Source organism: Papaver somniferum, chromosome 4 (assembly GCF_003573695.1).
Source record: "Papaver somniferum cultivar HN1 chromosome 4, ASM357369v1, whole genome shotgun sequence".
NCBI lineage: Eukaryota > Viridiplantae > Streptophyta > Magnoliopsida > Ranunculales > Papaveraceae > Papaver > Papaver somniferum.
Window position 1 is genome coordinate 99,847,974 of NC_039361.1, and position 13,150 is coordinate 99,861,123.

The 13,150-nt window shown below is 39.1% G+C and overlaps 1 protein-coding gene across 1 annotated transcript; it reads left to right on the top strand.

The window, feature by feature from the left end:
* Window positions 1–335: 335 nt before the first annotated feature.
* Window positions 336–2,327, top strand: LOC113272883 (protein IMPAIRED IN BABA-INDUCED STERILITY 1-like). Its single transcript, XM_026522673.1, has 7 exons — window positions 336–390; window positions 873–970; window positions 1,162–1,422; window positions 1,508–1,769; window positions 1,925–2,009; window positions 2,127–2,207; window positions 2,273–2,327. The coding sequence occupies exons 1-7, from the start codon at window positions 336–338 to the stop codon at window positions 2,325–2,327; spliced, it is 897 nt and encodes a 298-aa protein (XP_026378458.1).
* Window positions 2,328–13,150: the final 10,823 nt, after the last annotated feature.

Consider the following 13,150-nt stretch of genomic DNA (forward strand, 5'->3'; position numbering starts at 1 on the left):
AGAAAAAACAATAAGGGAAAACGAAAAGAAGAAGAACAGAGAGCTTGAGATTCTGAGAACGAAACAGGTCTGATGGCGAGATTTTTGGCTTTTAAAAAACAAAACTAGTGACAAAACCCCTAGGTGAACAAACTAGTGATAAGAAAAAACCGATCATATTATTTCTACCAAATAAAAACCTTTTCAAATAAAACTGGGACAAAAATCCCAAGTCAAATGATAATGAGCAAATTTAAATTTTTTTATTTTAAAAAAACCCAAATGTACCCTTTTAGCTTTCTTCTTCTTCTTTCTTCCGTCTCCTTCTCCCACCACCTTCATCACCAGCAGCAACAATGGATCTCCACGAGAAGAACGCCGCTGATTCAAGAGATGAGGAATTCGAGAGAGGTTTTCTCTCAATCATTAGTTCATTCATTTCCCTAAAATTGAGAAAAGAAAGAGAAAGCAGCAGTCGCTGCTGTTAAATCCGAGAGACCAGATCGAGACGCTGATTGAGAAATTGAGAAGGAAATAAGATTTGAGATGATGTTCATAGAGCGTAGAGAGGAAGAATCAGCAAAAAACTGTTGCTAGAATTTATTGAGATCGAAAAACAATGAAGAAATTAGGGTTTATGTTCTGATGCTGAGTTGTGGCTGCATTTGATTCAAGAATACAGATAAAGACAGATGGAGAGTTGGGTTTGGTGCTGTTTAAGAAGACCTGTTACTGTTAATCTCAGAGATGAAGAAGAAATTGATGAAATCAGGGTTTCGATTTGAATCTCCAAACGAAGAACAGGAAGGGAATTGGGTATGTCGATAAGAGCAGAATCAAACAAGAAATTGGTGCTGTTAATCTCAGAAGACCTGTTGGGTTTGGTGAATAAGTTGCTGCTGGTTGGCCTTCTTGGCTTAGTGTTGTTGCTCGTGAAGCTATTTATGGTTGGATTCCTCTTCGTGCTGAAAGTTTCGAGAAATTGGAAAAGGTAGGGTTTCTTCTTCTTCTTTTGTTATTTTGCTACGATTTTTTATTGTTATTGAATTGCTCATTTCTGGTCTAATTTATATCGTTATACATCGGAATGTTGAAGTGGATTAGTACGTCGACAAGGAATTTTTGTATTTGTTCATGTGCTGCAATTATGTGAATACTGCAATTTTCTGATTGTATCTTTAGATTGGACAAGGTACATATAACAGTGTTTTCCAAGCACGAGAGCTTGCAACTGGGAGGATGCTTGCCTTAAAGAAAGTTCGGTTCGATAACTTTGAGCCAGAAAGTGTGAGATTTATGTCGCGGGAAATAATGATTCTCCGCAAACTGGAGGGACTAATTACTTCTAGACTGTCAACTAGTGTATATCTTGTTTTCGAGTACACGGAACATGATATTGTTGGTTTATCATCTTGTCCTGACATCAAGTTCAGTGAATCACAGGTTCGTATATATGGAACTCTGGATGTGTGTTCTAGTATTCGGGAATTACCAATGTTAAAGGGTTTGATTTGTTCATGTTGTGTAGGTTAAATGCTATATGCATCAACTACTATCTGGCCTTGAACACTATCATTCAAGAGGTATAATGCACAAATATATCAAGGGATCCAACCTTCTTGTTAGTGATGATGGAGTTCTGAAGATAGCTAATTTTGGCCTGGAAAATTTTGTTAGTGTCGGGCACATTCAACCATTAACTAGTCGAGTTGTTACTTTATGGTATCGGCCTCCTGAAATTTTGCTTGGATCCACCAGTTATGGGCAATCTGTTGATCTATGGAGTGTTGGTTGTTTATTCTGTTGATATGTTGTGTGTTTGACTCAAAGGGTTCAGGTTGCTGATGTGGTTGATTGGGTCTGTGGTGTTGAATAACAACTCGCAGATGGAAGGAAATAGAGTATGATAGGATCAGTTGCTGTTGTTTAAATGAAAGGGTTGCAGGAAGTGGTTTTAGGTTGATCTCGGAAGCCGAGGAAGGACAAAATTTTCTGGAGAAGGCAGTAAAGAAGTGCAGCAGAAGTTACAGGCAAGTATGAGAGGCAGTGCTGCTGTTGTTGCAACATAAGTACAATATAGGGAAAGAGGTTCAGGTGATGGAAGTGATTGCATGTCAGCTGAATGAGTTGGCGTTGCTGCAATGTAGAGAAGGAATGAAGCTGGTGATATGTTGTTGCTCTAAAGAATGTGCAAGAAGTCTAGCTGAATTTGCAGAGAAGCTTATGCTGTAAGTAGTGATAATGGCAGTTACAACATTGGTCTGTGATTGGGGTTGTGTCGCATACTGTTCAGGCCAGAGTATAAGGAGAAACGAGGGTTTCCGCTACAGATTAGTGAAATTCAGTGAAGGAGCTGGACCTGGGAAGAGTTAAGAGCTCTCTGAGCTGAGATGCAAGATGGATGGTTTGATTTGGGTTCAGCTGATTAACGGAAGGATCAACAAGGGAGTAGATGCATGTGCAGTGACTGATGCAGGTGGTGTTAGCTCAAGTGCAGGATTGTGCAGTTGCAGCATTGGTGGTGACTGAGCTAGCCGTATTACAGGTGGTTGTGGTCATGATAACAAGATAAAGATGGTGTTGTGTTGGGGTTGCTTGCAATTGAGATTTTGAGTACAAGACTGAGCCATGAAAGAAGAAAACAAGGTCGTGTGCTGGTGGAATTGTAAACAAAATAGCAAGGCAGGGAAGCTGATATGATGCTGGTGGAATTTTTGCTGGTGTCTGAGCATCAAGGAAGCAGTATTGTTGTTACCGAGCTGTTGTAACGCAGCAAGACTCTGCAATGTAATGAAGGTGTTGCAGGTAAGAACTGATGGTGCTGATGAGTTCGTGCTGAAGAGAATGGAAGATTGCGGTTGCGGATGTTGCACCTAGAAGACAGAGAAGTTGGTTTGTTGGTGGCAATGGATTGAAGAGGATATGGAGCAATAGTGCACATTTGCACCTGAACTGAAGGAAGATGCCGCTATTGCCGAGAGAAAATGAAGTTGCAGGAACTGAAATGGCAGCTGTTAGTGTGATGAAACCAATTATGGTTTCATCTTATTTATGATGAAAACAAAATCGGTTTCATCGTATTTCAATGATGTGTTTCTATCCATGAACATGTATAATACCTCTTATAATTATTCTTGCAGTTGAATTCTCATGAAACCAAGATGAAACTAAAATCGATTTCATCGTATTTATGATGAAACCAAAATCGGTTTCATCATATTTATGATGAAACCAAAATTGGTTTCATCTATTTTTTTGGGTGGTGGTGGTGGTGGTGGGCGGTCGTGGTGCTGGTGGCGGTGCGGCGGGTGTTGGCGGTGGTGCTGACTGGTAGCGGTGGTGATGCAATTGTTCAGTATCGGTGGTGGTTGTCGGAGGTGGTGGCGGCGGTAGTCGGAGGCGGCGGCGCCGGTGGTGGTCAGAGGTGGCGACGACGGCGGTTGTCGGCGGCGGTGGTGGTGGGCAACGGCGGTCGATGGTGGTGGTTGGCGGTGGCGGTCGACGATGGTGGTCAGCGGCGGTGGTCGGCAGCGGTGGTCGGCGGTGCTGGTTGGAGGCGGTGGTCGGCGGTGGTGGTCGGCGGTGGTGGTTGGCAGTGGTGGTCGGTGGTGCTGGTTGGCGGCGGTGGTCGGCGGTGGTGGTTGGCGACGGCGGTGATGGCAGTGGTGGTCGGCGATGGCGTTGTTGCTGGTGGTTTGTTGTTGTTGGTGGTGATAGTATATTTAAAAGTGGGGTTGATTTTTGTTTTTGTCGGGGTGATTTAGATACTAGAAGGGTAGTTTAGACAGTTTATGATATTTGGGGTTTTTGTATCACTTTTGTTTGGGTGGGTTTTTTGTGATGGGTTATAACCCCTTTGGGATTATAACCCGCGGACCGTTTAAAAAATAAATTAATTAAATCATCAACTTGTTAAAGAAAATGTACAGGAGAGAATAAAAAGCCAAAAAACCTTGCACTATGGTCTGTCATATTCCTACATGTGTAGGGATATCCCTCCATTACCGTACTAGGAGGATTACATCTGATCCTTTTATTGGGAAGGGAAATCACACGGCTACTGAGTAGCCGTATAAATTTACGCTTTATGGATACTGAATAGCCATATTACCGTTGATACTTCTACTGAGTAGCCGTAGCTTTTTACGGCTACTGAGTAATCGTTTCGGTAAAAATATTTGTTTGACCTTTTTTCTTTTATATCTCTCTCACATCCGATCCTAACCATCCATCACTAATAACGACTCTATCTTCTCCACCGTCGGATCCCAACGGTCATTTTTTCAAAATCCTCTATAAATACCACTCTAATTCTCTACTCAAATCACACCAAATCAATTGATTTCTTATTTTTCTTCTTCTTACATAAATTGATTTCTTATTTCTCTTCTTCTTACTATACCTCTTTGATTTTTATATTTATCTTCTACTACTCAAGTTTTTATATTTTAGTTTCATTCAAAATGGTTAATAATTTTGTTCAACGGGAAGAGATTGATCTTACTGCTGCCTTTATTTATGTGAGTATGGATGAAATTGTGGGTTCGGAACAAAAAACCGCTGTGTTTTGGATACGTATTCACCAATTTTTTGTCGAACGCAACGACAATCCAAATGGAAGAGATTGGGGAGCCTTAAAAACCAAGATGAAAAATATAAAAAAAGATGTCAAAGAATTCGTATCCATTCCTAACGCTATATATCGGCAAACCAAAACCGGTGCGGACCACGAAGATTTGGTAAGTTCTATTAGCTTGTTAAGTTTTTCCATATAGTTGGTGATAATAGTAATAAACTTAATTTTTCTTACATAATTTTTCAGACAAAAGATGGCCGGGAGCAATTTCAGGAACAAACAGGACAACCATTCAAGTATGATGCATGTTATGAAATGTTTAGAGAAAAGGTCCCTGGATATAATTATGAACTCACTGTGAGCCAAAACAGTGAGTTGTTTAATAATCATCGTAACTTTGTATCACTCGAAGATGGTACTGAAGTTCTTCCTAATGGAGAGACTCGTTGGAATTACAAGTATAATGCACGTCCTATAGGAACAAAAAAAGGAAAAATGCTATCCAGACAGAAGAAGGATCGGGAGTAAGGTATATTTAGAGAAGGTGATGAGGGAAAATCTTCGGTTAAGATGGAAGAAGATAGGATCTATCAACAAAGTGCTAGTATTTTGGAGTATCTTAATGAAACACGATCAAGGAAGGAAAAAATGAGAGTGGAACAAGAATCCCAATACCAAAAAATTTGGGAGTATACTCAACAACCGAGTTATCAAATGGAAGAACAACTCAATTTGCAAAAGCTTCAACAACATACTAATCAAATGCATCAACAACAAATACATTTAGATCAAGACAATGCAATAATGTCTTTTGACCTTAATCGCTTAGCTCCCAACAAAAAAAAATATTATCGACGCAAGCAAAAGGAGATTTTCGAAGAGGATGAATATAATCAGCGTTGAAGTCTAGGTTTCGAAGATGATGATGTAATCCATCTCTAATTATTTTATCTTTTATTTAGTTCAGTTTTTTAATTTCTAGTGTAGGTTTAAATTAAAAGTGTTGTCCTCAATTTCTAGTTAGTATTGTTGTTAACTTAATTTTAAAAGTGTTGTCTAAATTAATTTAGTTGTTGTTTAAATTAATGAAAGGTTTGATTGTGTTCTAACCAAACGATTTTAATAACTTCATTATCACCTCTATTGTGTTTTTCTTTTATTAAACTAATGTTCATTAATAACTTTAAAAAAAAATTACAACAGATCATTCGATTAAAAGCGTGTATCACACTGCCCTCGTTTCTTAACATGGTGGATGATAGGTCTGAACACTTTACATGTTATTATTTTTCCTGGTGTGAGATTCAACGATCAATGCCGCTTCGAAATGATAAAACTGTTCTCTTCTCCAAGCTTTATATGCATCTTGTGCAGCGAACCTGTCCCCTCTGTACCTATCGAGAAACTCATTGTACTTGATGCATAATTTCGTAACATGATTTTTCCTTGAACAAATGTAGGATGGTTCATAATCAAAGCGTGGTTTCTTGCTCGTCTGTCTAACGAAAGGACCCCAACCAACTTCAGTCCAGAACACAGTATGATCTTTAGGATCTTCTGGAAATTCATCCTTGAGAAGGTAAAAGTTTATAATCCATTCCGCCTTTTCTTCAGCATCCTTTAACCTTTCCCTCAGTTGTAATTGTTCTTAACTTCGTTTCTTTGCCTTGAGTTTTTCGTCGTATTCCTTGAGTTTTTCTTCGTAATCTGTCGCAGTCGATGATGAATATTTGGATTGTTTTGTGGATTTTCGTTTGGTTAACACTTCATCCATCACAGTAGTTAATTTGGTAGGTGATGAAGATGTTGTTGCGTTCGTAGTAGCTTTATGACCTCTTTTGCATATCTCTTTTTCCATCGCAGCGATTGATTGAGTGGTTCGCTTGCATCTTTTAAGAATCTCTTCGACTGAGTTGGTAGTTGCTGATTGATTTGCCATTGAATAGATGTTTAGCTTTGATTTTCACCTCAAATATTGATATGGTGTGGTTTCAAAGTTGTTGTAGTAAAAAGGTTCGTTGAGACTTGTGAATGAAGATTTTTTTAGACTTAATTTTTATAAATAAAAAAAATATAACAAACTCGAATAAAAAGTGTTGTGAGAATTATGGAGAGACTGGGGCTAGGATTCCGCTATTTACCAATTCCAAAGTGATACTAATTATAATCATGCAATTTCACACGTTCAAATTGATTCTCAACTATTGAAAAAGTAGATTTTTAGAAACAACAAATGTTAATCCAAAGCATGAGACATCAAAACCCTAGGCTAAGCATGTTCCATCAAAAGAAAATACAATTGTTTAACAAAAACCATAAAATCTATTTTCAATCTAGGCAAATAATCATAAATAAAAATTTCACAAATTAAATAATTAAGAATTACCAATTTTTCATTGGAAAGATAGCATCCTCCGTCGCCCCAAGGATTGGGTTTAGCTCATCATTGTGGAAACGCGCACAAAAGTTGATTTCATTGCTCAAACTGTTTACAAATGATGAATTGGAGAAAAACTATTAAAAATCGGGTGTTTGCAATGTTTTTAATTGTTGCAAAACACTGTAACATAAAACGATAAAAGCCAACTGTCGCTGTTCAGCTTCTACGACCCCCGCCTCTGTGTCGTTATCACTGTTGATAAACGACTGTCTTCGTGAGTCTGTTCTTCGTGTTCTTCAGTTCCGCAGCAGCAGAAATGGTTTTCTCTGCAACTTGATTTTTCGGCTCTGTGATGCTCTGTAACTCTCCCAAACTCTCTATCCCCCTCACTGATACCCAAGACACTCTTATTTATACTGTGAAGTCAATCTTAGGTCGATAATCATCTCAATTACTCCAAAATATCTTTGCAGTTAATGAAAGTATTTCACGGGAATATTTCCTCTCCATTTTCACACGTCTTCTGAGTTGTATGGTATATCCAAATCTTCTCATTTAATTGAGCCAAATAATGAAGAGAATATCTTCAATTAATTCCGTGAATAATTCCTTCCCTATTTTCGAAAATATCCAAAAGTATATGATTTCCTTCCATTCAAGACACGTACAAAATCTTACTGTCATGGTAAGAAGATAATCATGTCTTAAAGACACAAATATCCCCATAATATCATGACCAGAATCTCACACAGTTGAGATTTCTTTTCCCGCCAAATATCTTTCCCATGAAGAAGAAGATGGGTGCCCCCTATCCGGTCCTGGGTGCGAATAGCAGATGCCATGAGGGGTGTCTCTGATCAGCTGCTTGGGTGCAAATATCCTTTGGGTACCCCTTATCATTTGGGCGCCCCTTATCCACAAGTGAGAGTCTGAATAACACGTTCCTTCCGGTGCTTTAGACGACTTTTCGAGCCGATTTTTCCAAGAATGTTTATTTCCAAAAATACCTAAAAACACATAAAATACCGTAATAAGTACAAAAATCGAGTACCAACAATACATGAAATTAAGGACAACGTAGACACAAAAATGTGTCTACCAAATACCTCCAAACTTATTATTTGTTAGTCCTCGAGCAAAACTAATCTTGAAAATAAAATGACTACACTTAGCACGTGCAGCAAGCCGTTAGACCGCTAGGTGGCCCTAGCGGCGGAGTGTTGTCTCCGGAGGGTTTACCAGAGGTGTACCCACAAAACCTTTACTACAGACCCTAGCTATCTACGCAGAACCTTGGAAGGTACTAAAGAATCTCCTTGGTTGGCATACAATCATTGACTATAGGAGGAAGTACCCTGATGTGAAATTCCAATTGTTGTACACGAGTTTGCTCTCAGCATACTAAAATTCATATATAAGTGACAGAGCTCTACTCAGATAGTTTCTGGACATCATAACCGGAGTCAACCAATCACATGGAAAGATTAAGAAGATGGATAAAGAAAAAGATGGTTTAAAGTGAACGGTGTTTCCCATATCTGTCTGAAGGCCTCTGCCAGGATGAACCTATCCTAATGGACCGAGATACCGGTCTGACTAATATCAACACAACTGGTATATACAAGAGGACCAGTGGTCGATAAACCTAACTCTAGGTCAACACAACTGGCATATACAAGGGCACCAGCGGTCGACTTTATTGAATTTATTCCGGTTGGTCTAATGGTCTGGTCTCATTTTTTTTTTTGGTATCTCAATCACTCTATTCCACCCTAGAAAAGGTAACAACTTGAATCTTGTGCCCCACCAAATCACTTAAAAAAATAAAAACATAAGGATTACGATTCAACGAGATATGGCGAAACTACCATGTTTTTTTAATTCTAACACCTGAGCTCTGTGCTTTTATGAATAGACTCTTTAGATGTTTCCATCTAATCAGATTTGTTCCTCAACTCCTATAACCAAGATGTTCCCCTCCACTTAGATTGGTTAGTGCCAACCTTAATAAGCATAAATTTCTAGGCTCTGGAGTTTATTTATTGCAACTTAAAGCTAACAAAAAGTTTCTTCCCCACCCCCAAACTTAAATCTAACATTGTCCTCAATGTTTCTAATGAAAGAGCAATACCAAACAGTAAAGTAACATGAGGAATTAGTAAAGAGAGAAGTCGGAAAGATAGTACCTTGGTGAAGAGAGAAATCAAAAACTAATATACAACAACATACAATCGCCTCGATGGTGAATCAAGGGTAAACAGGGTCCTCCATAGGGACCTCCTCAATATCACCTGTAGGAAAGGGCTCTAAAAAGGGTTTCAATCTCTGACCGTTAACCTTCGAAGAACTACTACCATCCGGTGTCTCGATCTCAACAACTCCATGAGGAAAGACAGTGCGAACAATAAAAGGACCCGTCCACCGAGAACGTAACTTCTCAGGCAAAAGATGCAAGCGGGTATCATACAGAAGAACTTTTTGACCTGGAGAAAATGACTTTCTTAAGATATTTCTATCATGCACAAGTTTCATTTTGTTCTTATACTCCTTAGCACTATCGTATGCATCTCTACGAATCTCTTCCAACTCATTGAGCTGGAGTTTCCTATGGGCTCTTGCCTTGTCAAGTGAAAAATTTAGCTGCTTAACAGCCCAATAAGCTCTATGTTCTAACTCAACAGGTAAGTGACATGCCTTGCCATACACAAGTTGATAAGGTGACATTCCAATTGGGGTCTTAAACGCAGTTCGGTAAGCCCATAAGGCATCGGTAAGCCTAGACGACCAGTCTTTCCGATTAGGATTAAATGTTTTCTCTAATATACGTTTTATCTCCCTATTGGAAACTTCTACCTGACCACTAGTCTGTGGATGATACGGGGTAGCTACCTTATGTGTAATACCATATTTCTTCATCAAAAGCCTAAAAGGTCCATTACAAAAGTGCGACCCTCCATCACTAATTATAGCTCGCGGTGTACCAAAACGTGTAAGTATATTATTTTTCAAGAACTCGATCACAACCCTATGGTCATTGGTTTTACACGCAGCCGCTTCAATCCACTTTGAGACATAGTCTACAACGACAAGGATGTATAAGTTACCAAAAGAATTAGGAAACGGACCCATAAAGTCAATACCCCACATGTCAAAGACTTTCACAACTAAAATAGGGTTCAAGGGCATCATGTTCCTACGGGAAATGGTTCCTAATTTCTGGCACGTTCACAAGTCACACAATAACTGTGGGAGTCTTTAAACAACGAAGGCCAATAGAATCCACACTGCAATATCTTAGCAGCAGTTTTCTTAGCACTAAAGTGACCCCCACAAGCATGATCATGACAAAAGGAAATAATACTGGACTGGTCACTCTCAGGTATACATCTCCTAATAATCTGGACTGGACAATACTTAAAAAAATAAGGATTATCCCAAAAGAAGTGCTTAACCTCAACTAAAAACCTAGAATGATCTTGTTTACCCCAATGTTGGGGCATTCGACCAGTAACAAGATAGTTCACTATATTCACATACCAAGGTAGTTGGGTAATAAAGAACAATTGTTCATCAGGAAAGCTATCCCTTATAAGAAGGGAATCATCAGGGGAACTAACAACTAGCCTAGACAAGTGGTCTGCTACAAAATTTTCGGCACCCTTTTTGTCTCTAATGTCTGGAGAAAACTCTTGCAACAAAAGGATCCACCTAATCAATCTAGGTTTCGTATCCTTCTTAGACAAAAGATATTTCAAAGTGGCATGATCAGTATATATGACGATCTTAGAACCTAAGAGATAGGGTCTAAACTTATCTAAGGCAAACACAATGGCTAACAGTTCCTTCTCGGTAGTGGTATAGTTTAACTGGGCATCATTCAGAGTTTTGCTAGCATAGTAAATCACATGAAGTAATTTGTTTTCTCGCTGACCTAGCACAACACCAATAGCATAATCTGAAGCATCACACATGATCTCAAAGAGTAGGTTCCAGTTGGGTTCCTGGACTATGGGGACGGTAGTGAGTAAATTCTTAAGCTTCTCAAAAGCCTCTAAACAAGCATCATCAAAGACAAACTTAACATCTTTTGCAAGCAAATTGCAAAGAGGTCTAGAAATTAGGCTAAAATCCTTAATAAATCGACGATAAAAACCTGCATGCCCCGAGAATGACCTAATATCTCTTACGGTTTTTGGGATCTGTAAAGTCTTAATAAGGTCAACTTTGGCTTATCTACCTCTATACCCTTAGAAGATATGATATGCCCTAAAACAATTCCTGAACGAACCATGAAGTGACATTTCTCCCAATTAAGCACTAATTTTTTTTCCTTACACCTAGTCAACACTAGTGACAAATGATGCAAGCACTCATCGAAAGACGAACCAAACACTGAAAAATCATCCATAAAGACCTCTAAGAACCGTTCTACCATGTCAGAAAATATGCTCATCATGCAACGCTGAAAAGTCGTAGGGGTATTACAAAGCCCGAAAGGCATGCGTCTATACGCAAAGGTACCAAAGGGACAGGTAAAAGTGGTTTTCTCCTGGTCTTCTGGGGCAATAACGATCTGATTATATCCAGAGTAGCCATCTAAAAAGCAGTAGTGACTATGTACAGCTAATCTCTCTAGCATTTGGTCGATGAAGGGAAAGGGAAAGTGGTCCTTCCTAGTGACCTTGTTCAATTTCCTATAGTCAATAAAAACACGCCAACCCGTGGTCACTCGGGTCGGGATTAACTCATTGTTATCATTCTGGACTACAGTAATACCAGATTTCTTGGGAACAACCTGAACGGGGCTAACCCACTTACTGTCTGAAATGGGGTAGATAATGCCTGCATCTAACAACTTAAGGACCTCGTTTCGAACTACCTCTTTCATATTAGGGTTTAGTCGACGTTGCATCTCCCTATAAGGTTTGGTATCACTCTCTAAATAGATCTGATGCATACAAACATTGGAACTTATACCCTTAATGTCAGCTATGGTCCACCCTAAAGCTTCCTTGTTGTTTTGAAGGACGGTTACTAGCCTACTTTCCTGATCACTATCCAAGACGGAAGAAATAGTCACAGGTAAAGTCTCAGACGGGCCTATAAACACATATTTCAGGGTATCTGGAAATGGTTTTAGGTCCAACTTAGGAGGCTCTTCTAACGAAGGAACTAGGGTAGACTTAGAAACTGGTAGTGGTTCGACTTTAGGTTTCCATCCATTACTAGTATCTAACAAAGGGGTTGAATCTAAAAAAGCATTCACCTCATTAATCACATTATCATCATCAAAATCAATCCAAAAGTGAGCTAGGCATTTCTCTAATGGATCTTCTAACAAAGTGTTTGGTAATGACTCCTCGACTAATGTTCCTATCATGTTCACCTCTTCTATGTTCGAGTCATCTAGTTCAGAGGGTAGCTTACTAATATTAAAAATGTTCAGCTCAATAGTCATATTACCAAAAGACAATTTCATAATACCATTTCGACAGTTAATGATCGCATTGGATGTAGCTATAAACGGGCGACCTAAAATTACCGGTATCTGGTTCTCTGGGTCAGGGACAGGTTGGGTATCTAGGATAACAAAATTCACTGGATAAATAAACTTGTCAACCTCTATGAGAACATCCTCGATCACACCACAAAGAATTTTAACGGACCTATCAGCTAACTGAAGTGTCATCTGGGTAGGTTTCATCTCACCAAGTCCTAGCATAAGGTACACATGATATGGTAGTAAGTTCACACTAGCTCATAAGTCAAGCAACGCTTTCTCAACACGGTATTTACCTATTGTGCAAGAAATGGTAGGGGACCCTGGGTCTTTATACTTAGGAGTAGTGGTATTCTGAATAATAGAACTCACCTGACTAGCTAGAAAGGCTTTCTTCTGGACATTAAGCTTTCGCTTTCGCGTACACATATCCTTGAGAAACTTGGCATAAGAGGGAATCTGCTTAATTGCATCTAGTAGTGGAAGGTTGATAGTTACCTACTTAAAAACCTCCAATATATCATTAAAATTGGACTCCCTCTTAGTTGGAACTAGCAGCTGTGGGAATGGGGCTCTAGGGACAAATCCGGGCTCAATATGACCCTCATTGGTCTCTTTAGAAACTCTATCAGTCTCCTCAGTTTCTGATTCAGAAGGGTGAACTACAACATGTTCACTATCAGGCATGGAAACCTTGTTGTCTATCACTCTACCA